General features: G+C 45.4%; 1 protein-coding gene across 1 annotated transcript; it reads right to left on the minus strand.

The window, feature by feature from the left end:
• Positions 1-2715: 2715 nt before the first annotated feature.
• Positions 2716-24617, minus strand: hoga1 (4-hydroxy-2-oxoglutarate aldolase 1). Its single transcript, XM_048551162.2, has 7 exons — positions 24355-24617; positions 16967-17095; positions 15903-16030; positions 14284-14418; positions 11787-11883; positions 7974-8107; positions 2716-6813 (listed from the first exon to the last, which is right to left on the minus strand). The coding sequence occupies exons 1-7, from the start codon at positions 24563-24565 to the stop codon at positions 6664-6666; spliced, it is 984 nt and encodes a 327-aa protein (XP_048407119.1). The 5' UTR covers positions 24566-24617; the 3' UTR covers positions 2716-6663.
• Between the last annotated feature and the right edge of the window lie 913 nt (positions 24618-25530).

The raw sequence follows: 25530 nt of genomic DNA on the forward strand, positions 1-25530 counted from the left end.
TTCTCACTCTCTCACACACACACTCCCAGTAGGGGACTCCAGGAGTTAAGCAGTACTCTCAAGTTGTGGTTCAAGCCCCCACCACAAGACTCTGACACCGCTTCTATTCCAGTACTGACAGGGAACATTGCATTGTCTAACCTTTGAGACAAAGCTCAGTGTTCCAATTTGTGTAATTGTTGTGGATCTTTATTTATGAAAAATCCAATGTCACTATTTAAAGTGTAAAATCATTTAATATTTCAGTCCAGTCATCAAATAAGCTCCTGCCTGAGCAGTGCATTTTCACCTATACTCATACTTACACTTGTAAGTACAAGTGTAAGTACACTTACACCTGTACACTTATAGTCATCCCCCTGTCATTGCGTTCTTGTTATTCCTGTTTCAAACAACTAATTACCCTGTGAAAGAAATATCTTGCCTCAAGAAATAGAGATGTTTTCTAATCAACCTCTTCAGAGATGTTATGATGTACCTCTGGAATGGTTTGTTGTATATGACTTCATATTCTGAGCACCCAAAGGCCAACAGTTTCTTCTGCACTGCTTTAATTCTTTATGATTTTCACAGACAATATCAGATCTGGTTACTTTAAAAAAAGTCGTGAGAAGTTCTCACAAGTCCTCCCTTAATTCTGTTCAATTTGTTGGTTGTCAGGTGAGCAAATTGATTTATACCTATTAGATCAATCACTAATGAGCAGCTTGCTTCAGTTTAAAATATTTTTGCTCCAGAAACTTGATCATAAAATCCAGCTGACACTCCCAGTTCAGTACTGAGGTGGCACTGCACTGTTCCCTTTTTGTGTTTTGTTCATGGGATGTGGACATCACTGGCTAGGCCAGGATTTATTCATCATCCCTAATAATCCAGAGAGCAGTTAACAATCAGCAACATTGTTATGTGGCTGGGGATCACATAAAGGCTGGACCAGCCAAGGATGATCAATTCCCATTGTTAGTGATGCAGACAGTCTTTTGCAATAATGATTACCATGATTACAAAGCTTTAATTTAACTCAAACTTTGAGCAGCCACCATGATGGGATTCCAACTCACATCCCCAGAACATTAGCGTGGGTTTCTGGAATAATAATCAAGTGACATTAGCATTGTGCCACCATTTTTTCAAGGATGGTGGTGGCTGTCTGATGTCCTGGCTGATATTGATCCCTCACCCAACATCAATAAAACACGATGACTGTATAATCACCCTGTGATTTTTGGTGCTTGCTCTGCACAAATTAGCTGCTACACCTTTTTTTACATCACAACTAACTACATTTCAAACAAACAGCATTTTGTTTTGCAACATTGTGATGAAAGGAAAAACAATTTTTTTTGCTTCTCAACTGCAAACATTAATTGTGCAAGTGATTTTTTTTTAAAATGGCAGTACAGTGATTAACACTGCTGCCTTACAGCACCAGGGACCCGGGTTTGTTTCCAGCCTTTGGACAACTGTTTGCACGGAGTTTCTCATGTCTCAGTGTCTCAATGGGTTTCCTCCCATGCCTATCCCACAATGCAGTTTAGGTGGATTGGCTTGCTAAAAATCGCCCAATGGTGTCCAGAGATATTCAGGTTAGCTGGGTTAGCCATGTTGAAAACCCCACACAGAGTTACAAGGATGTGGTAGGTCTGGTGGGATGCTCTTCGGAGGGTCGGTGCCAACTTGATGGACCGAATGGCCTCTCTCTGGACTGTAAGGATTCTATGGAATTTACGTGAACATTGCTTATTGTAAATTCAGTTGGCTCAACTAGAAGTGTTCCAACTCCCTCCTTAAACTTCTCTCTCTCACACTGTCCTCTTTAATGGATCCACTCAACCTCCTTTATTTTTGACAAAGCTGTTGACCTCCTCGTATCTCCTTATGGCGCTCCATGTTGAATTTTGTTTAACGTTTCTACGAAGCACTTGTTAAAGGCACTTTATAAATACACATTGTTGCTTTTAACATCCAGACGCATACAGGGTAAGATCCATCATCAGATGAAATTTATCTTCTATTTTGTTTACCAAAAGTAATTCCACATTGGTAATTTCTTTTCAATTATGCAACAACTGTGAATATTGCTTAATAAAATCACATTTTCTTTCAATGTGTAATTATATCTCGACACGAGCAGAAAAATCAGCATTTAACATACTGGGGTACAGAATGCGTTAGATACAGGGGATAGTTTCTTTGTACACCTTCAAATGCTTCCACACCAGAATATAATCAAGGCAGTTTAAATGTACTGCTGGCCTTTAAATCCAGAGTACTGGAGGCTAACAATGCAGAAGTTATAGTGCAGCTATAGAGCCCCAACTGAAATACTGTGAGCAGATATGGGCATCACACCTCGTGAGAAATATCTTGGTCTTGGAGTGAGTACAAATGTAGTTTTACAAGGATGATACCTGGACTTAGTTATGAAGAGAGATTACACAAATTTAGCCTGTTTCTCTAGAAATTTAGAAAGTTAAGGGTGATCTGATTGAAGTTTTAAGATGTTAACAGGAAAAGTCAGGGTAGATAAACTATTTCCATTGGTTGAGGAGATAATGGGAGCTGCAGATGCTGGAGAATTCAAGATAACAAAGTGTGGAGCTGGATGAACACAGCAGGCCAAGCAGCATCTCAGGAGCACAAAAGCTGACGTTTCGGGCCTAGACCCTTCCCGAAACATCAGCTTTTGTGCTCCTGAGATGCTGCTTGGCCTGCTGTATTCATCCAGCTTCACACTTTGTTATCTACTGGTTGAGGATTCTAGAACTGGGGACATAATCTAAAAATTAGGGTGGGACCATTCAAGAGAGATTGGTAGCACTTAGACACAAAAAGTGTGGTAGAGATTTGAAACTCTTCCACAGCTGGTAGTTGATGCTAGATCTGTTGTTAATTTTAAACCTGAGCGAGACAGATTTCTGTTGAACAAGGGCTTTAAGCAACAGATCAGCCATGATCTCATTGAATGATAGAACAGGCTTGAGAGGCTGAATGGCCTACTCCTGTTCCAGTGTTCATCAAGGGGTTAATTACAGAGTAAAACACTCCCTCTATACTATGCAGTCAACATAGCTGAACCCCCACATTTTGTGTGCCAATGAACAGGTGTGACACTACAATTTCCCACATCCTTGGCAACTGAGAGAACAGGATGTGTGCCAAATAACTGTACCATGAACTCAACTCTGGGAGGGAACTGGATGCATTGAAGTGCTGATACATGAGCTGGAAGGTCAGTGACAAAATGCCCCATCCTTTTCTCGCTGCAGTTTTTCTCCATGTAAGGTAGTTAAAATTCAAGGACACGCTCACTATCTGTTACACATTATAAACAAGCTGTACTCTTAAACCCATTAATCCTTCAATGGTAAAGCAGTACAAATACTAAACATGCTATGTACAGAAAGTAACAATGCAATCACGTTCAGGAATGCAAGCCAGAACACTAACTGAAATACACCAGAAATAACGTTAATGGTACTAAACACAAACATTCCTCGCCTTTCTCTGAAAACTTAACTGAAAATGCTGATGGCCTTTTAATCTTGGAATTTCACTCCAAAAAATTAACCACAACATTGCTGCCCTGTCAAAAACAAGTGCAAACACAACCAATACACCACCTCTGAGCTATTCAGTGGAATGCTTCCGAAGATGGGTCACTCTGCTTTCTCTCCACAGATGCTTCCAAACCTGGTGAGACTTGCCAGCAATCTAGAATCCCAGTGTTGTACAGCACGGAAACAGAGCCATCAGACCAACTTGTCCATGCTGACCAGATGTCCTAAACAAATCTGGTCTCGTTTGCCATCATTTGGCCAATATTCCTCTAAATCCTTAACACACGTGTATCCATCCAGGTACCTTCTTTGGACTCTGAGTTCCAGCATCCACATTTTTTGTATTTTTTTAAAAATTGGGCTAAAAACGTTGTCACATTTTGCAGTTGTAACTTTCAGTGATGGGGGCTTCCATATTTTAGAAAAAAATGACAGAATTTATGGGTTGCACCTCATTTCAAAAAGTTCCTTCCTCAAATTTAGCTTCTACTTCATAGTTGTTTCAACAGTTTTGACAAAGGAAATTGGTGGAGAAAAGTACTATTTGCACTGTCTAGAGATATGGTAATTGGAAGACAAAAGATCATTACTGAAGCAATGAAGAGAGAGATTAGGAGCTTTTAGTTCAGAGTTGCTAGGCTAAGAAATGCTTCACTAGAAAAGGTTTTCGAAGCAAATCTGCAAATGGTTTAAATATTCAACAGAAAGTGGTGTGTGGGGAAAGGATACAGCGCTCACAAAGGGGACTAAAGGAAATGTAATGAGTGGATCCTTCAAGCATGCTCTGTGGTTGACCTCCATAAATGCAATTTTCCTGCACTAACACCTATGGACATTGATTCCTGTAATGTCTAGGAATATGCCTCATCATTTAAAATTGAGGCATCACTCATTTATAACACACAGTGGACTATGAACACTTCCTGAAAAGGCAGTTGAAGCAGAGTGATTGAAGGCAGGCGTGGATAGATAAGTAAGAGGGTGAAAGGTTATCAGAGGTAGGCAGGGATTTGAGGTTAGATCAGTCATGGTTTGAAATGGTAGAATGTGCTTTACGGGCACACAACCCATCCTGTTCCTTGCTAAAAGCAAAATACTGTGGATGCAGGAAATCCAAAATAAAAACAAACTTTGCAGATCTGGCAGTATCTGTGGAGAGACAAACAGAGTTTACATTTCAAATCCAGTAAATATACTGATAAAGAATCATGTTGGACTTAATGTTAACTTTTGGTTCTCCACAGAGCTACTAAGTTTCTCCAGCACTTGCTGCTTTTATTCATCTTCACAGAATGCCTTCAGTGTGGAAAGAGGCCATTCGGCCCATCGAGTCCACAGTGAAGATGGATCACTGTTTTTTCTCTACAGGTGCTTCCAAACCTGACCTCCACCCAGGTCCAGCCTCATTCCCCACCCTAACCCCATAACCCTGCATTTCCCATGACTAACCCACTCCTTCCTGGACACTATGGGCAATTTAGCATGGCTAATCCAACCTAACATTTGACAGTGGGAGGAAACCACAGCACCAGGAGGAAACCCACACAGACACAGGGAGAATGTGCAAACTCCAGACAAACAAGTCACTGAGAGTGGAATCAAACCCGGGTCCCTCATACTGTGAGGCGGCAGTGCTAACCATTGAACCGCTGTGCCATCCCTGCTCCTTGTTCGTAGATTTACAAATATACCCAATGACTGAGCCTCCACAGACCTATGAGCTAAAGATTCGCTACCTCCTCAGTGAAGCAATTCTTCTTCAATTCGGTCCTAATTACTAACTTCTTATTTTGAGATGGAGAGGGAACAGGTGTGAATGTACCACATCACTATCTTTTCCTTGGCCTGAGATTTTACTTCTGGAAGTTGGAATTGAGAAGCTGTACATGGGCTAGAAATGAAGCTTAGGGTTAATGTAAAGACTCTACTACAGGGGTATTGACAGTGCCTACATAGGGGAGGACTGTTTTAAGAAGTAGGCTATTTGGTCCCTCAAGCTTGCCCTGCCATTTATAAAGATCATGACTGATCTACCCAAGGCCTCAACTCCCTGATATTTCAGAACATCTATCTCCGTCCTCTTTAAATACTTTCAACGATCAAGGTTTTTGAGAAGATTTGTGGCTCAGGTTGTTGACTTTCTGCGCTAACGTTTCGTCACCATACTAGGTACATGTGCATGTACGGTAAAACATCGGCGTTCTTTCCCGCTTGTTATTTACGTGTCTCTTGGTTTGCTGGGGTGGGTGGCATCACTTCTGGATTCATTTCTTCGTGGTTGGTAATATGGACTATGTAGCCATCCTTGGACAATCTAACCAAAGACGCACATGAATTCCTGGACGCCTAGCACTCAAACCAGACCTCCACAAGCAAACAAATAGAGTTGAATCGTATATACTAAACACTAAGAAACAAATCTGGAAGTGATGCCACCCACCCCAACTAACAGAGACACATAAATAACAAGCAAGACAGAACAGTGACACTTCACCAGAGGTGCACTAATGATGTTACCTGGCAGGGTGACAAAACTTAAAACTTACCAGCTCAGTGAGCAAGTCAGCCACCAGTTTTAATGATCTATCCTCCACAAATCTCTAGGGTAGAGAATTCCAGACATTCACCACAGTCAAGAGTACAGTAGGTGTTTCCTCTTGTGTGGACAACTAGAAATGGGAGTCATGAAAATAAGATGATCACTAATGGTCCAAGTCTGTAGAATCTTTTTCAGCCACAGCCTGATGCATGTGTGAAATTCACTGCCACGTGGAGTACTGAAGGCAAACAGCACAGGGTCACTGAAGGAGATTCTAGGTAAGTACATGTAAGGGATGCTGATTGGGTGAGTTAACGGATAAAGGTGGCAGGAAGTTGATGGCAAACACAAACATTGTCATTGATCACACAGCCAGCTCCCGTCCTGCCAACTTGGTGGAACAAAAACATTCAAAGTAGCTGTGCCCCAGTTCGCAGGTGAAGTTTAGGGTGCAGGGGAGGGAAGGTAAGGCGCTATTGATTCACGAGTTATTTTAACTTCACATGACTTCAAAATGCAACTCCATCTCAAGCACATGATCTGTGGCGTTTGCTGTAGACAAGTTCAGAGCCAGCCGTTGGACGTAAAGCTGTTCCTCAAGTCCTTTCTCTCTGCCTCAGTCAACGGTAGCAGGGGTGAACGACAAAGTCCCCCGTAATATCCAAACCATCCCATCGCCTCCTTGAGGGCTGCAATACCATATTTTTGTGTAATCTGCAACAGGTAAGAATACTTTGCCCATTATAACTGAAAAGATGCTCCTTAACAAAATGCAAACTGAACTTACATAGATTGTTTCTTTAAGTATATCAGAAATACCCTGAATATATGGCAGGGCCAGCATTTATGACCGATCCCTAACTACTTCTGACCACCTCCTTGAGCCTCTGTAGCCTGTGGTGAAGTGTTGTCATAGTGCTATGAGGAAGGGATTCTAGGACTTGACCCAGCAACCGTGGTCAAAGTTTAGTTCCAAGTCAGGCTGATGTGTGCCCTGCTGGGAAAGTTGCAGGAGGTGTCCTAGACCTTTTCAATGGTAGAGTTTACAGGTTTGGAAGTTACTGTGGAAGGGGTCTGGTGAGTTGTTGCAGTGAATCTTGTAGATTGCAGGCTGCCCTGCACTCCCACGCCCAACCAACCCTAACCCCACTGCATCCCATAACCAGCCCAGTTCTTCCCCTCCCCCCAGTGCATCCCAAAACCAGCCCTGCCTGTCTCCGCTTCCCTAACCTGTTCTTCCTCTCACCCATCCCTTCCTCCCACCTTAAGCCACACCCCCATTTCCTACCTACTAACCTCATCCCACCTCCTTGACCTGTCCGTCTTCCCTGGACTGACCTATCCCCTCCCTACCTCCTCTCCTATACTCTCCTCTCCACCTATCTTCTTTTCTCTCCATCTTCGGTCCGCCTCCCCGTCTCTCCCTATTTATTCCAGAACCCTCTCCCCATCCCCTCTCTGATGAAGGGTCTAGGCCCGAAACATCAGCTTTCCTGCTCCTAAGATGCTGCTGGGCCTGCTGTGTTCATCCAGCTCCACGCTTTGTTATCTTGGATTCTCCAGCATCTGCAGTTCCCATTATCACTGATACAACCCTAAGACTGACTGGCTACTGTGGCCATGATGAGATGCTTCCAACTTGAGGCACCGTCCACATTAACAGGCTGTGTAGGGCTGGAAGGCCCTCTGTTTGCCTCCCATCAGCAAGAACACAACCCCACCCATTCCCTGGCCTTCCATTCAAAAACTCCTTCTGTGCATATTACTCCAGTTGGAACCAGGAGTTAATCCTGAAATCAAGGTCTCAAAATGAAGTGAGAATCCAGCCCCTGGTTTTAAAATTGGAGCTAAAGGAAAGCTGAAGCTATACTTACCGCTGTGTTTGGCTCAATCAGCCTGTATTGAAGTTCTCGAGCTTCTGCCCACTGCCCTCCAAGGCACAGCTTTTCCAGATTGCACAAAGGCTCCCCAAGGACATTGGCAAGTGCGCACACACCTCCCACAGCCCCTGAACAGTCATAAAACATGTTAAATCTAGTTAGCAAAGAATAAACTTGCATTTTTATGGCAACATTCACATCCTCATAACAACTGTGGCTACCTAGAACAAAGAACACTATAGCACGGGAAGAGGCCCTTTGGCCCTCCAAGCCTGTGCTGTCACATTTTGCTCTTCCACATCTTCACTCACAGGATCTGTGTCCCTCTATTCCCTTCCTGTTCATGTAATCATCCACGTGCACCTTGAATGCTGCTATTGTCCCTGCTTCCACCACCTCCGCTGGCAGCCCGTCTCAGGCACTCACCACGTGCCTCGCACATCACTTTTAAACTTCCCCTCTCACAGCTTCAGCCTGTGCGCCCCCCGCAGTAACTGACCCCTCCAACCCACAAAAAGCCCTCATTCCTTCCACTCTATCCATGCCATTCACAATCTTATAAACTTCTATCAGGTTCCCCCCAACCCCCACCTCCTGCGTTCCAGGGAAAACAAACCCAGTCTATCTTCTCCTTTATCCATCTTCTATCCGCCTCCCCCTCGCTCCTTATTTATTTCAGAATCCCCTACCCCTCCCCCATTTCTGAAGAAGGGTCCCGACCCGAAACGTCAAGCTTTCCTGCTCCTCTGATGCTGCTTGGCCCGCTGTGTTCATCCAGCTTTCACACCGTGTTATACCAGTCTATTCAAGATTTCTTCATGGCTAACATCTCCCACACCAGACAATATCCTGGTCAACCTTTCCTGTACCCGCTCCAAACCGTCCATTTCCTTCTGCTAGTTCAGTGACCAGAACTGTACACAATATTCCAAGCGAGGCCTAACTAAAGTACTGTAAAGCTGCAGCATAGCTTGTTTATCCTGAGACTCAATGCCCCTTTTAATGAAGGCGCACATGCCATCGGCCTCTTTTTACTGCTTTATCTGCTTGCACTGCCACCTTCAGTGATCTACGGACCTGCATACACAAATCCCTCTGCATATCAGCACTCCTAAGGGTTCTGCCGTTCACTGTATAATTTCCACCTGTACTTGACCTTCCAAAGTGCAACACCTCACATTCACCCAGATTAAACTCCATCAGCCATTTTTTTGCACCATGCCTCCACGTGATCTATATCTTGCTATATCCTCTGACAATCCTCCTTGCTATCCACATCTCCACCAATCTTTGTATCGTCCGCAAACGTACTACTTAGACCAGCTGCATTTTCCTCCATTTACGTAGATCGCGAACTGCAGAGGTACCAGCCCCGATCCCTGGGGAACACCACTGGTCATAGGCCTCCATTCTGAAAAGCATCCTTCCGCCACTACCCTGTGTCTCTTTCACTAAGACAATTCTGAATCCATCTTGCCAGCTCACATGTGATACCACGTGGCTTCACTTTTTGTACCAGTCTGCCATGAGAAAATTGTCAAAGGCTTTAGTGAAGTCTATATAGACAACATCAACTGCTTCTCCCTCATCAATCATCTTCATCACCTCCTCAAAAGACTCAATCAAGCTAGTGAGGCATGATTGCCCCTGCACAAAACCATGCTGTTTATCGCTAATCAGTCCACTTCCTTCTAAATGCTTATATATACTGTCCCCCAGAATCTTTTCCAATAATTTCCCTACCACTGATGTGAGGCTCACAGGCCTGTAATTTCCTGGATTGTCCCTGCTCCCTTTCTTAAACCATGGGACTACATTGGCTATTCTCCAGGTCTCTGGGACCTCACCTGTTGCCAAACAGCATACAAAGCTGTCCGTCAATGCTCCAGCAATTAGTTCTCCTGCCTCCCTCAATATTCTGGGTTAGATTCCATCAGGACCTGGGGACTTATCTACCTTAATACTTTTTAAGCTGCACAACACTTCTTCCTTTTTAAAGAAATTTAGTTTAGAGATTCATCACTCCCTTCCCTGGGATCATCCTCTACCAATTCCTTCTCTTTGGTGAATACCAATAGAAAGTATGCGTTTAAAACCTCACCCACTTCTGGTTCCATACCTACAGTGCCACCGTTGTCCTTGAGTGGGCCAACCCTTTCCCTGGCTATCCTCTTGCTTTTGATATATATACAAAAAGTCTTGGGATTCTCCTTAATCCTGTTTGCTAACAACTTTTCACGGCCCCTTTAAGCCCTTCTAATTCCTTGCTACCTCTCTACCTTCAAAGTCTGAATGATGTTACCATTGATGAAACCACCACTATCAACATCCGGAGGTTACAACTGATCACTGAATTGGACCAGCCGCATAAATACTGTGGCTATGAGATCAGGTCAGAGACTGGGAATTCTGCAGCAGACCCTGATTCCCAAAGCCTGTCCACCGGATACAATGCAAAAGTTGGAAGTATTATGGAAATGAGGTTGATTGATTCTTGTTGAGCAAGGGAGAAAAAGGGTGCAGATGGGAACGTGCAGCAATTAGATCAGCCACATAAGTGGGTATTAGGTCAGGTGATGTGTGGGTTTGGTGGACCATCTTAAAACTGGAAAGTTATCAGAGGTTTATGGTAGGAATTCAAGGGCTCAGTGTCAACAGTGGGCCAATTATAACCAGGGTTGCAAACAAGATCAGGATTGAAGGATAACTGGCACAGAGGCAATGGACAGACGGCCTTTCACTGGGCTGTAGACTTCTATGACTGCGACTAAAGTTGCAGCCACCTCAGATTGTTCGAGATTTCAGAGTTAGGGAGGGGTGAGGTCACAGAAAGAGTGCCAACGAGGATGTGTACGCCTGCATATCTGTATCTGTGCCTCAGCATAACTCCAGAAATACAGTTGCTACTCCAAAAGGACATTCTGGAAATGTTAAGTGGGGTGACAGAATTAGTCTTCCCTCCTCTCTTCCTCTGGAATAACCTTCCCTTCACATGAAACCTCCTAGAATCCACCCTTCATGTTGCTGAACTTTTGATATCTTGTCAGGATAGAGGAGATTGGCTCTCTAATAAAAGGAGAATTGAACAACAACTGCAACATGACAAGTGTATCAATCCAGTCAATTTGTTGATTCCCTGAACTTCTCCATCCCCAAGCCTTGCCAAGCAGAGAGAGACAAGCCTGGCAGAAGGGTCAGGATCAGAGCCCATAACACCAGTGTACGAAAAGCAGAATTCCATTCCAGACTTTAGCCACTCCATCACCTTTAGTCCATCAGCTGGTGAACAGACAGCAGCTGCTCCCACAGCTCAAACCCACAGCATCGTCCACCCCCATCCGCCCCTCCAAGTACTTTTTCACTGAGTAGAAGAACAGAACTTCCTGGAGAAACTCAGCAGGTCCGGCAACACCTGTAGGGAGAGAATACAGTTAATGTTTCAAGTCCAGTGACTCTTCATCAGAATTGAGAAAGCTGCTATCAGTTCTGAAGAGGAATTGTAGGGTTCGAAACAGAAACCTTGTTTTCTCTCCACAGATGCTTCCCGACCCAAGGGGTTCCTCCAGCAACTTCTGTTTTCATCTCAAGTTTCCAGCCTCTGCAGGTCTTTATTTTATTTTACACTTTTCACTCGGTGTTAGTTAGAAAATGTTTTTGCAATAAAAGAAAATGACCCAATCACTCCTTAAAAGAGGTAATACTGGCACAATGGCCCAAATGGCCTCCCTTTAATGTTATGATCATACTCCCCATCTGTGTGAGCAGACCACCCCCAGTTCCCTTTCTCCATTATGGATGGTCTCTTACCAACTGAATAAGCAGAAAGCAGGAATCCAGCTGATCCAGCCAGCACCTGGAAATTGCAGTTCCTGGTTTTGTGAACAATCAGTGCAATTCTTGTGATCTGGGGAAGAAGAACTGAAGCATTAAATAGCACCTATTGCCAGCCAGCCACTGAGTTATTTGATTTGATTTGAATTATTACTGTCACATGTACTGAGGTACAGCGAAAAGTGTTGTGCTACATGTTTTACAGGCAGATTGTACTATACAAGTGCATCAGGGTAACAGAACAGACCGCAGGGTACAGTGTCACAGCTACGGAGAAGGTGCAGAGAAAGATCAACATTAACACTGAAGAGGTCCATTCAGAGACCTGATAACAGCGGGAAAAGAGCCGGTCTTAAACTGGATTGTACAAACTTTATGTCTTCTGCCAGATGGAAGAGGGTAGAAGACAGTATAACTAGGGTGGGAGGGGTCTTTGATGATGTTGGATGCCTTCCTGAGGCAATGGGAAGTATAGATGAAGTCCACGGATGGAAGAGAGATAACAAGGTGGAGAGCTGGATGAACACAGCAGGCCAAGCAGCATCATAGGAGCAGGAAGGCTGAGGTTTCTGATGAAGGGTCTAGGCCCAAAACATCAGCCTTCCTGCTCCAATAATGCTGCTTGGCCTGCTGTGTCCATCCAGCTTCACACTTTGTTATCTTGGATTCTCCAGCATCTGCAGTTCCTACTGTCTGTCTCCATGGATGGAAGGCTGGTTTGCCTGATGGCCTGGGCTGTGTTCAAAACTGCCTGTACAGGTAGTTCTTCTACAACACGATAGTTGCATTTTTGTGTGACCTTGCATTATAGGGAAATTGCTACAGAAAGTCGCTGTACTTGTACAGCAGAAAGTTAATATTATCCAAACAGTGTCCACTACTCATCAATCACGTTACAGGCAAGTCATGTTCACGAAACATGTGTTAGAGCAGAGCTACCTGTAATTTCTATCAGTCTTGGGAACAGTAGTTGCTAAACCAGGCTGTGATGTGTCCAGGTAAGATGCTTTCTGTGGTTATAGATCGGACAGGACTTTAAACAGGACACATAACAAGCAGAGTGTACTTACAAACAGCCTCTACAGACTACAGCCAAAATCAATCCAAGCCATTTACAGTGGTTTAGTTTCCAGGATGTGAGTAGCAAAGGGAAGACCTGAGTCATCCCCATGCAGAGTAGGGTTAATGCAGCCTGACATGAAACTGCCTGCCCTACTGCGAAGAAGGGTGTAGCACTGAGCTCAAAGAATTCCTACAGTGTGGAAGAGGCCATTCAGTCCATCGACTGTGCACCGTCCCTCTAAAGAACACCCAGACCCAGCCCCTATCCTACCCCTGTAATCCCACATTTACCATGGCCATTCTACCTAACCTGCAGTAGGACTGTGGGAGGAAACCAGAGCACCCGCAGACACAGTGAGAATGTGCAAACTCCACACAGCAAATCGCCCAATGCTGGAATGAAATCTGGGTCCCTGGCACTGTGAGGCTGCAGTGCTAACAACTGAGCCTCCATGCCTCCCCACAGAAAAGACAACATTGTTAGCAAGTTTGTATCAATTTTAATAGTGTGCAATTAGTTGTGATTCAATGCAAAGCATTCTTGCCTCCAAATCAATATAGGTTGACGCAGACAGCAGAGCACAGAATATCATATCTGATTCTTCCAGGCATGACAAGAGGATTGGATTACAGACAAAACACCTTCCTTTAGATGGGCTATTAAACTGAGGCCGCATCTGCCCCCTCAGGCAGGCATAACAGATCCCATGGCACTATCCTAAAGATAATTATCCCTCAACTAATATCACCGAAGGAAAGAGAGATTATCTGGTCATCATCACGTTACTGTTTCTAGGATCTTGCTGTGCATTGGTTGGTAGCCTCTTTTCCTACATTACAATGTAATCCCATTCTTTTTCTGGTAGGTAACAAAGTTCTCTGTGATGTTCTGAAGTCCTGCAACTTCAGGGTGGTTATCGAGATTTGCTCTCTTGCTTTCTCTCTGTGTTACGAACTGGTCGATCCCAGCTGACAGGGTTAGTGTCTCAATTGGAGAGCTGGAGATGTCCCTATTGGGAACAAGATCATGCTGTGTTGCTTCCAATTCCTGGTCCCAGACCCCACAGTGTCATCTCGGACATCAGTAAGGAAGCAGATGCCAACGGAGACCACGAGATCGTACCTTAAACTCAGAACCAAAACACAAGGTCAGGAAGCATACACAGGTTGGGGAAAATCAGGAATTCTCTGCTCCAAAGCAGCTGCTGAGGCTGGGACCAGTGGGGGACAGAGGTTCCTAACTGAGAATTTTAACACAGAGATTTTTGTTGAGTAAGAGATATCAACATGGTTTAGATACAGATAACTATGGCCTAACTGAACAACGGGTTAGGCTCCAGGGGCTGAATGGCCTGCTCACATCCCCCTTGCGAGTCAAAAGGAGGAAACAGGGAAGGGGATGAGCACTTACATCGTTACCGCTGTCCTTGAGCCCAATAATGTTTGGATGTTGAGAAAGCGTGAGGATCGCGTCCGTTGGAAGCTCCAATGCAGTGTTGCCTGGGACACTGTACAATACAACCGGCACAGGTGAGGCATCTGCTACCTGAATTGAAATCATCGAGAACAATCAAGAGAGTGATTGCTTAGTGTGCCTATGGTGCAGTGGCAGCATCCTTACCTCTGAGCTAGGAGGTCATACCCCCACCCCCCACCCCGCTCCAGAGGTAGAATATAGAACAGTAGAACACAGGAAAGGGCCCTTCAGCCCATCATGTTATGCTGAACATGATACCAAATTAAACTAATCCCTTCTGCTTGACCTTCGTCCAGATCTCTCCAATCTTTGCATTTTCATGTACTTGCCTCAAAGCCCCTTAAATGCCCTGATCGTACTTGCCTCACTAACACCTTTGGCAGCGTATCCTGGGCACCTACACTCTCTGTGTAAAAAACATGCCAGTCACATCTCCTTTGACCTTCCCCACCCTCACCTTAAAAGCATGCCCCCAAGTATTTCAACTCTGCGAAAAATATTCTGACTTTCAACTCTATGTATGCATCTTGTAATTTTATAGACTTGTATCTCGAGGAGCCTCCAGAGGTGTGCAATAACATCTCTGACCAGTTTGATGTGAAAATATCTCAAGAGGGTCTCATCACTTGGATCACTTCAATGTGGGATCATGATGTGAAACTTCACTTATTTACTCGTTGCTGATTCCTGCACAATAGCAATGTGCCAAAATCACACAATGCTAGAGGAGTGAAAGACATATGATTATACAGCACTTTGTCTACTGCGCATTAGCCATGTTAATTGGTGGTATCCTCGCCCCAAAATCATAGAATAGATCATAGAATCCCTACAGTGTGGAAACAGGCCGTTCGGCCCGACAGGTCCATACCGCCCCTTGGAGCATCCCACCTAGACCCATTCCCCTATAACCCACACACCCCTGAACACTATGGGCAATTTAGCATGGCCAATCCAACTGGCCTGCGCATTTTTGAATTGTGGGAAGAAACCGGAGCACCCAGATGAAACCACGCAGATGCAGGGAGAAAGTGCAAACTCCACACGGACAGTCGCCGGACGGGTAGAATCAAACCCAGCTCCCTGGCCCTGTGAAGCAGCAGTGCTAACCACTGAGCCAGCGTGCTGCTCCAAAAGTTAGAACACGAACATGAACGTGAAAATGAAGCTTGAAAATCCAGTGAGGTACATATCATTGCCACATGGTCAACTCCAACAAAGACAGAAATTGCTGGAAAAACTCAGCATGTCTGGCAGCATCTGTGGAGAGAAAGCAGAGTTAATGTTTCTGATCCAGTGACCCTTCATCAGACCTTTCTTGTTGCCAATTTGCAAGCACTATCGCTCACGCACTTGATGAAAAGATCAGTCTCATTACAAGAGTGAGCAGAAAAAGGTCGCCCTGCCAACAGTGAGGCAAGAGAGGAAAAATATCTTCGACAGTAAGAGAAATACCGAGAAGGCCAGTAACCAGACGTTATTTCCCTGTTAACAGCCAGCTATTAACTTCATTAGGGTTCGGGTTAATGGTTACCTGTTTGTGTAACAGTTACCTGTGTGTAGTGCTGGATGAAAGCAGCGCTGTTCATTCTGCCCCGATAGTAAAACGGAGTGATAACCATCATGGCGCTCGCCCCTGCCTCGGCCATCCTGAGTGTCATTGCAATGGTGGTCTCTGTGGCTGTAGGGAGCAGACAGTAAAAAAAAAATCACCACTTATAACCTGTTAGCAGTAGCCACGGCGATGAGATCTCACTGACTGACCCGAAACTGATACTGATGGCTGCAGCCTGAGGGGTTTAACCTGAGCCTACCCCTTATCCCTTCGACTGTATCAGAAGGCACCGCCTTCAGGGGCAGGCAATAAATTTCAGGTCGTGCCTACAAAGTTCACACCATGTGGTTGAATTTTTTCTTAAAATGGCTGAGAAATGATAAGACTATTACAGTTCCAGCTACAGCCCACTCAACATTATCCTGCAATACAACCAGGATTGAGTCCCCTGAGTATCAGTCATTCTCTGTCTCTCTCTCTCTCTCTCTCTTTCACATGGCCTCAGCTACTGCCCAGCGTACAATTATAGAATCCCTAAAGTGTGGAAACAGGCCCTTTGGTCCAACAAGTCCACACTGACACACACAGCATCCCGCCCAGACCCATTCCCCTATAACCCACCTAATCTACACATCCCCTGCATACCAGGGGCAATTTTAGCATGGCCAATCCACCTAACCTGTACATCTTTGGACTGTGGGAGGAAACCAGAGCACTTGGAGTAAACCCACACAGACACGGGGAGAATGTGCAAACTCCACACAGACAGTCGCCCGAGGGTGGGATCGAACCCGGGTCCCTGTCGCTGTGAGGCTGCAGCGCTAACCACTGAGCCATGAAGTCTTTATTCCCCAGGCACATCTATTGGGGTATCTAGACTGGTTCATCACATCACCTTCTGCTGCTCCTGCCACTCTGTGCTCACTTTTACCCTCCTTTCTCTCTGGGTTTAGACCCGCACCGACCTGTCTTGGTGAGGGGTTTCTGCTCCGAACCGTGTACCTGTCCCGTACACCACATGCCTCTGCAGAACTTGGTTCTCATCTTGTGACTCTCACTTACATTCACAGCCAGATCCAGTGACCAGCAGCTTCTCCTCTGGCAGTACCTTCCTCACTCGCCGAACAATTTCAACACGTTCCTCACTGGTCAGGAAGACAAACTCTCCGTTGGAGCCCTGAACAACCAACCCTGAAAACAGATTGTGCATTTAAACAGCACCCGTCCCCACCTCAGTATCATCCAAACTGCTTTCTGGCCAAATGTAGTGTTTTTGGAAGCGTGGTGTTAGGCAGGACCCATCGCAGCCAAAAAGCAGACAGCAAGATCCTGCAGATGGCAATATTGTTGGGTTGAGGGTTGAATTTTGATCCTCAGCAGAGGATTCTCCTGCTTTTCTTTGGCTCAGCGAATGAAATATCTTACACCCACCAGAGAGACCAAGTAGGGTTAATGTCCAAAGACAAAGCCTCTGACAATGCAGTATTCAGTGGAGGTTTCTGATGATGGATCTAATGGAATAATCGGTGAACCCATGGGAGCAGAATATTTAGATTCCGATATGGTGATAAGGATGAGAAGTTCAAAATCTTGTAAGAAACTGTCTGTTAGCTGTCTGGATACAGAATTGGCTGGCCAACAGAAGGCAGCGAGTGGTAGTAGAAGGAAAATATTCTGCCTGGAAGTCAGTGGTGAGTGGTGTTCCACAGGGCTCTGTCCTTGGGCCTCTACTGTTTGTAATTTTTATTAATGACTTGGATGAGGGGATTGAAGGATGGGTCAGCAAGTTTGCAGACGACACGAAGGTTGGAGGTGTCGTTGACAGTATAGAGGGCTGTTGTAGGCTGCAGCGGGACATTGACAGGCTGCAGAGATGGGCTGAGAGGTGGCAGATGGAGTTCAACCTGGATAAATGCGAGGTGATGCATTTTGGAAGGTTGAATTTGAAAGCTGAGTACAGGATTAAGGATAGGATTCTTGCAGTGTGGAGGAACAGAGGGATCTTGGTGTGCAGATACATAGATCCCATAAAATGGCCACCCAAGTGGACAGGGTTGTTAAGAAAGCATATGGTGTTTTGGCTTTCATTAACAGGGGGATTGAGATTAAGAGTAGTGAGATCTTGTTGCAGCTCTATAAAACGTTGGTTAGACCGCACTTGGAATACTGTGTCCAGTTCTGGTCGGCCTATTATAGGAAAGATGTGGATGCTTTGGAGAGGGTTCAGAGGAGGTTTACCAGGATGCTGACTGGACTGGAGGGCTTATCTTATGAAGAGAGGTTGACTGAGCTCGGACTTTTTTCATTGGAGAAAAGGAGGAGGAGAGGGGACCTAAGTGAGGTATACAAGATAATGAGAGGCATAGATAGAGTTGATAGCCAGAGACTATTTCCCAGGGCAGAAATGACTAACACGAGGGGTCATAGTTTTAAGCTGGTTGGAGGAAAGTATAGAGGGGATGTCAGAGGCGGGTTCTTTACACAGAGAGTTGTCAGAGCATAGAATGCGTTGTCAGCAGCAGTTGTGGAAGCAAGGTCATTGGGGTCATTTAAGAGACTGCTGGACATGCATATGGTCACAGAAATTTGAGGGTGCATACATGAGGATCAAGGGTCGGCACAACATCGTGGGCTGAAGAGCCTGTTCTGTGCTGTACTGTTCTATGTTCTATGTTCTATGTTCTAAACAATATTCCCAATGCAGCCAGAATTATGATAGTTGGGCTCTGCGTGCATTTCCAATTGTGGCCAAAGACAGAAGAAACAACTCCTTTAGTTTGCAATAGATAACACAGTGCAAAGCTGGATGAACACAGCAGGCCAAGCAGCATCAGAGGAGCAGGAAAGCTGATGTTTCAGGTCTAAACCCTTCTTCAGAAATGGGGGAAGGGGAAGCGAAAAGGAACTCCGAAATAACTAGAGAGAGGAGGGATGGGGCTGGGGAAAGTAGGTTGTGAGTGGTGAGGATTGGTCAGTGAGGTGGGAGGAGTGGATAGGTGGGAGAGAAGATGGACATGTTGTGTCAGCTCAAGCAGGCGGGGATGAGCGGGAATAAAAACAAAGTTGCTGAAAAAGCTCAGCAGGTCTGGCAGCATCTGTGAAGAAGAAAACAGAGTTAACATTTCGGGTCCAGTGACCCTTCCTCAGAACTTATGAGAGGGTGTCGAGGTTGTTGAGGTTGGTTGCCTCGCCGAGCTGGATTCTTGTTTTGCACACATTTCGTTACTATGCTGGGTAACATCCTCAAACCTTCATCAGAGGCTGCACTGAGGATGTTACCCAGTACGGCAACAAAACATCTGCGAAACAAGGAAGCAGCTCAGCGAGCCAGCCAACCTCAGCACCCATAACCCGAGCTACAGATCTACTCCAAAACCCCACGAGAGGGAGGGATGAGATGGAGGTTGTTCATGGGATGAGGCCGGGGCTGGGGACATTTTGTAACTGGTAAAATTCACATTTAAGCCATTGGGATGTAGGCTTCCAAGGTGGAATATTAGATGCTGCTCCTCCAGTTTCTGGGTGGCATCATCGTGACGCTAAAGGAGGCCCAGGATGGACATGTCACCCAGGGAGTGGGAGGGGGAGTTGAAGTGGCTCATGACTGGAAGGTGTTGTCTTTTGTCTCATACAGACAATAGGTGCTCTACAAACCGGTCTCTGAGTCTCCGCTTGGTCTCACCGATGTAGAGGAGGCCACATCATGAGCAGTGGATGCAACGGACCACATTAACAGATGTGCAGGTGAACCCCTGTCTGATGCGGAAGGTTTGTTTGGTGCATTGACTGGGGGTGAGGGGGGAGGTGTAGGGGCAGGTGTAGCATTTCCTGCGGTTGCAGGGAAAGGTGCCGGGGTGTTGGGGCTAGTTGGGAGTGTGGAGCAGATGAGGAAGTCGCAGAGAGAGTGGTCCCTACAAAAGGCAGATAGGGGTGGGAAGGGAAATATCTCTATGGTTGTGGGGTCGGACTGTAGGTGGCGGAAATGACGGAGAAAGAGACGTTGGATACGGAGGTTAGTGGGGTGATATGGGAGGACAGGGGGGATTCTGTCTTTGTTTTTGTAGGGAGGAGGGAATGTGAGGGCAGAGGTATGGGAAAACGCAAGAGATGCAGTTGAGAGCATTTTTGACCACTGAAGGGGGGGAATTGTGGTCCTTGAAATAGGAGGACATCTGGGATGTTTGGGAGTGGAATGCCCCATCTTGAGAACAGACAGGGACGAGGCGGAGGAATTGGGAGTAGGCGATCGCATTCTTGCAGAAAGGTGGATGAGAGGAGGTGCGTTCCTGCTCCTCTGATGCTCCCTGGCCTGCTGTGTTCCTATGGCTCCACACTGTGTTATCTTTGACCCCAGCATTGGCGACGCTTCCTATCCTTTAGTTAGCTGCTGTGTGCTGCAGTAAAAAGGCTTTTCATATTGGAACGTGGAGAACTTTAGTGACATATTAATCAAAATAGCTAGTCAAAGAGTTTGGTTAGGATGGAGAACTCACCAGGGTTTAAGGTCCAAGGATCTTGTATGTAATCATTTTTGAAATGGGGCCTGAAGCTATGGAGCCAGTAAGCTGGAATCTGCATTAGTTATTGGCACATTAATGATGACACAGTGAGGCACAGCTTAACCATTACCAATAAGACATCCATTAAGTTAATTAAGTATTTACATTCAAAGTCTATTTTAAGGGCAATGCAAGCCATCAAAAGTGAGGGATGGGGGCTAGGATGAGCAGGTAGGGACTAAATAAAAAGAGTTGGAGAAGGAAATAAAGCATTGTATCCCCCACGGTGCCCACCACTGTGTCTGGTTTATATAGGGCTCAGATGATGAGCTCTAGCTGGGTTGGCCTTTGCCTGTTACCAAGGGAACTCATCTCAACAAGTTCTGTGGGACGATTAATTAGTGATTCGCAACAGTTATCACACCTTAGTCAGATCATAGGCACTCCGTTTATTAAATGAAGATGATATTTAATGTTCGGCACTCATTAGGGCTCATTAGAATTGAACTCGCCTTGCTGTCACATGTACTTGCATCAGTACAGCGAAACTTTTACAAGTTGCCACTTCTGGCACCGTCAAAGGTACCAAAGTACAGATTCTGGAGTATTAATTCTTAGAAGAAAAATTAGAAAAATAAAGGAATAAAAAATCCAGCATTACAGACCTTCATAAAGTACACAATCATAGTAATAAGTTAGAAAATTAAAGAAATAGAGAAATAAAAAGATCAGACTAACAGTCCTTCCACAAAATACAATTTAAAAAAAAAGAAATTTTAAAAAAGACGCAGAGGTCATGAACATTCCGGTTCAGACTGAGACAGTGGCTATGGGAGTGAGGGGACAGAGTTTGTGGCAGTGATAGGAGACAATGGCTTTGGTTTTCAGGCTATTTAGTCACGGTACACTTCAGTTCAATAGCAATTAGTTGCATTTATATAGCATCTTTATTGTGATGAAAGATCCCAAAGAACTTCACAGGAGTATTAGAATCACAGAATCCTTACAATGTGGAAGTAGAACGCTCAGCCCATTGAGTTCACACTTTCCCTCTGAAGAGCAAACCCCTACCCTATCCCTGTAACCCTGCATATCCAATGGCTAATCCACATGACCTACACATCCCTGGACACGATGGGAAATTTAGCATGGCCAATCCACCGAGCCTGCACATCTTTGGGCTGTGCGAGGAAACCAGAGTACCTGGAGGAAACCTATGCAGACAAGGAGAATGTGCAAACTCCACACAGACAGTCACCTGAGGGTGGGATTGAACCTGGGTCCCTGGTGCTGTGAGGGAGCAGTGCTAACCGCTGAGCCACCGTGCCACCCAAAGCAGGAGATATTAGGACAAGTGACCAAAAGCTTGGTCAAATTTAAATGTTGCAAGTACAAGAGCAGATCAGAGGCTGGGAATTCCACAAAAGGTAACTGACCTATTCATTCCCCATAATCTGTGCACCTTCTACAAGGCAAAAGTCAGGAGTCTGATGTAATATTCCTCACTTGCCTGGATGAGTGCAGCCCCAACAACACTCAATAAGTTTGACACCATCCAGGACAAAGCAGTGCACTTGATGAGAAATCTCATCCACCACCTTCAGCATTTACCCACTCTACCACTGATGCACAGTTTGCACCACCTACAAGATGGAATGACTAGTGAAGAATCCTTCAGCAACACCTTCAAAACCCATGACCATTTCTACCCAGAAGGACAAGGACAACAGATACAAGGAAACACCACCACCTGTAAGTTCTCCTCCCTGACTGGGAAATGCGTCGCTGTTCCTTCCTAAGGGCAATGTGGGTCAACCTACAACACGTGGACTGCAGCGGTTCAAGAAGGCATCTCACCTTCCCATGAGCAATTAGGGACAGGCCAACAATACTGCCTCAAATCAATGAATGAATAGGAAAAAAAGCATCTTGAAACTAGCGAAAGTTAGGGTGGGAATTCCAAACCTTAGGGCCCAGGCAACTGAAGGCTAATGGTGGATGGAAATCAGGGAGTGGGGGGACAGGCCAAGATTGGAGGAATGCAGAGAGTTTGGATGGTTGCGGGGCTAGAGGAGTTCACAGAGATAGGGAGGGAATTAGAACATGGTGGGTTGGAGCAGCATGTTATATTTATGGTGTAGCTGGGTAGGATCCCACTCAAAGTCGGTGAATTCAGAGGGCAATGGGTAAATGGGACTTGGTACTTTGGGTTGTAGAGTTTAGGAGGAGTTCAAAGACAGCCTCAGGAGAGTGAGACTGAATGAAGCAGGTTCCTAGATATTTTTCTTTTGTTAAATATGCTTGCCTTTATTGGTCAGGGCATTGAGTTTAAGGGTTGGGAGGTCATGTTGTAGCTAACAGGGCATTAATTAGGTCACTATCAGAATAGTGCATGCAATACTGGTCTCCCTGCTATAGGAAGGATGTTGTGAAACCAGGAAGAATTCAGGAAAGATTTACCAGGATGTTGCCAGGGTTAGAGGGTTTGAGCTATACAGCGCAGTTGAATAGGCTGGGGCTATTTTCCCTGGAGTGTCAGATGCTGAGGGGTGACTTTATAGAGGTTCATAAAATCATGAGGGGCATGGATAGAGTAAACAGACAAGGTGCTTTCCCTGGGATGGGGGAATCCAAAACCAAACGGCATAGGTTTAAGGTGAGAAGGGTAAGATTTGAGAGAGACCCAAGGGGCAACTTTTTCACGCAGAGGGTGGTGCGCATGTGGAATGAGCTGCCAGAGGAAGTGGTGGAGGCTGGTACAGTCACAATATTAAAACAGTATCTCGATGAGTATGTGAATAGAAACATAGAAGGAGGAGGCCATTCTTCATGATCATGGCTGATCATCCAACTCAATAGCCTAATCCTGCTTTCTCCCCATAACCATTGATCCCATTCAGCCAAAGTGCTGAATCTAGTCTTCTCTTGAATACATTCAGTGTTTTGGCATCAACTATTTCCTGTGGTACTGAATTCCACAGGTTCATCACTCTTTGGGTGAAGAAATGTTTCCTCATCTCCATCCTAAGTGACCCCTGGTTCTGGATAGATCCACCATCGGGAACATCCTCCCTACATCTACCCTGTCCAGTCCTGTTAGAATTTTATAAGTCTCTATGAGATACCCTCTCATTCATCTGAACTCTAGCAAAAACATCCCTACCTAGTCAGTCTCTCCTCATACATCAGACCCACCATTCCCGGAATCAGCCTGGTAAACCTTCGCTGTATTCCCTCGAGAGCGAGAGCATCCTTCCTCAGAAAAGGAGATGAAAACTGCACACAATATTCCAGGTGTGGTCTCACCATGCCCCTGTATAACTGCAACAACACATCCCTGCTCCTGTACTTGAAACCTCTCGCAATGAAGGCCAACATACCATTTGCCTTCTTTAATACCTGCTGTACCTGCATGCTTACCTTCAGCAACTGGTGCACAAGGACACCCAGATCCCGCTGCACACTCCCCTCTCCCAATTTACAGCCCTTCAGGTAGTAATCTGACTTCTTGTTTCTGCTTCCAAAGTGAACACCCTTACATTTATCCAAATTATACTGCGTTTGCCATTCATTTGCCCACTCACTGAACCTGTCCAGATCATGCTGGAGGATCTCTGCATCCTCCTCACAGTTCACCCTCCCACCCAGCTTGGTATCATCTGCAAACTTGGAGATATTACATTTTGTTCCTTTATCCAAATCATTAATATATATTGTGAATAGCCGGGATCCCAGCACTAATCCCTGCAACACCCAGCTAGTTACTGCCTGCCAATTTGAAACGGAACTATTATTCGAGAGAGATAAGGACCATTTGCTGGCAAATGGGACTGGATTTATCCAGGATATATGGTAGCCACGGAAGAGTTGGACCGAATGGTCTGGATATGTTTATGCCTAAATAAAAGAGTGCAAAATGTCACATAACACACACACACACACACACACTACCTCTGAAAGGAATCTTGCTGAACTCCCGGACGTTGCTCTCCAGTTGCTGAAACTCTACCCGGCCCTCCTTGTCAAAGGGGGTAACTATCGGCGGGTAAATACCCCCCAGGTCCAGCCGACTCCCGGAGCTGAGGGACCTGCCCTGCTTCATCGCCCTGCCAAACACCCTCCACTCCAAACATTTCCAGATCAAAGTTTTCCTCAAAAACATTTCCTGCACCAGGAACGCAACGTTTCTGCAGCTCAGACTCAAGTTGCACAGTGACCCGGAACCTTCAGTCTGCTCACAACCACGCCCCCCTACCCCCCCAACCAACGAGACCCCGACTAAACGGGCATTGCTTGTTATTTTAGCAAAGAGGTTACAAACGCTGTTTCTCCCAACGGGGGAGGGTTTTATTCTAAGTTAGAAAGTTTTTGCAATGTTTGGGGCGAAGTTGGAAGCAGCTGGGAGCGCTCGCAAACATTCTGCTGTTCAGCGCTGAGCGTGAGAGAGCCAGAGGTTTACAGACTGGGGTTCATTATTAAACACAGGCATTACCAATAAAACTGACCTTGCTCCACATTATACTTCCGGTCCTAAACCTGAATTTAAGCCCGATTCTCAATCTATAACCTGACCTGCAATTCTTAACACCTCCCCTCCACCCCATTTTATACCAAAACCTTGATCACAATCTCTGTGACCACAGACCTCAAACCCAGAACCTTACCACAACTTCTGACCCTGATCACAACTCAACAATGCAGGCCCTAACTACAACCTCTGACTCTGTCCCTGACCCAAACCACAAACCCAGATACAAAACCCTGCGCACATACTCTGATCCTGATAGCAATCGCTAACTCTAAACTATAACCACAGACTCTGACCCTGATAACAATCGCTAACTCTAAACCATATCCACAGACTCTGATCCTGATAACAATCGCTAACTCTAAACCATACCCACAGACTCTGACCCTGATAACAATCGCTAACTCTAAACCATATCCACAGACTCTGACCGAGATAACAATCGCTAACTCTAAACCATACCCACAGACTCTGACCCTGATACCAATCGCTAACTCTAAACCATATCCACAGACTCTGACCGAGATAACAATCGCTAACTCTAAACCATATCCACAGACTCTGACCCTGATAACAATCGCTAACTCTAAACCATATCC

Source organism: Stegostoma tigrinum, chromosome 20 (genome assembly GCF_030684315.1).
Source record: "Stegostoma tigrinum isolate sSteTig4 chromosome 20, sSteTig4.hap1, whole genome shotgun sequence".
NCBI lineage: Eukaryota > Metazoa > Chordata > Chondrichthyes > Orectolobiformes > Stegostomatidae > Stegostoma > Stegostoma tigrinum.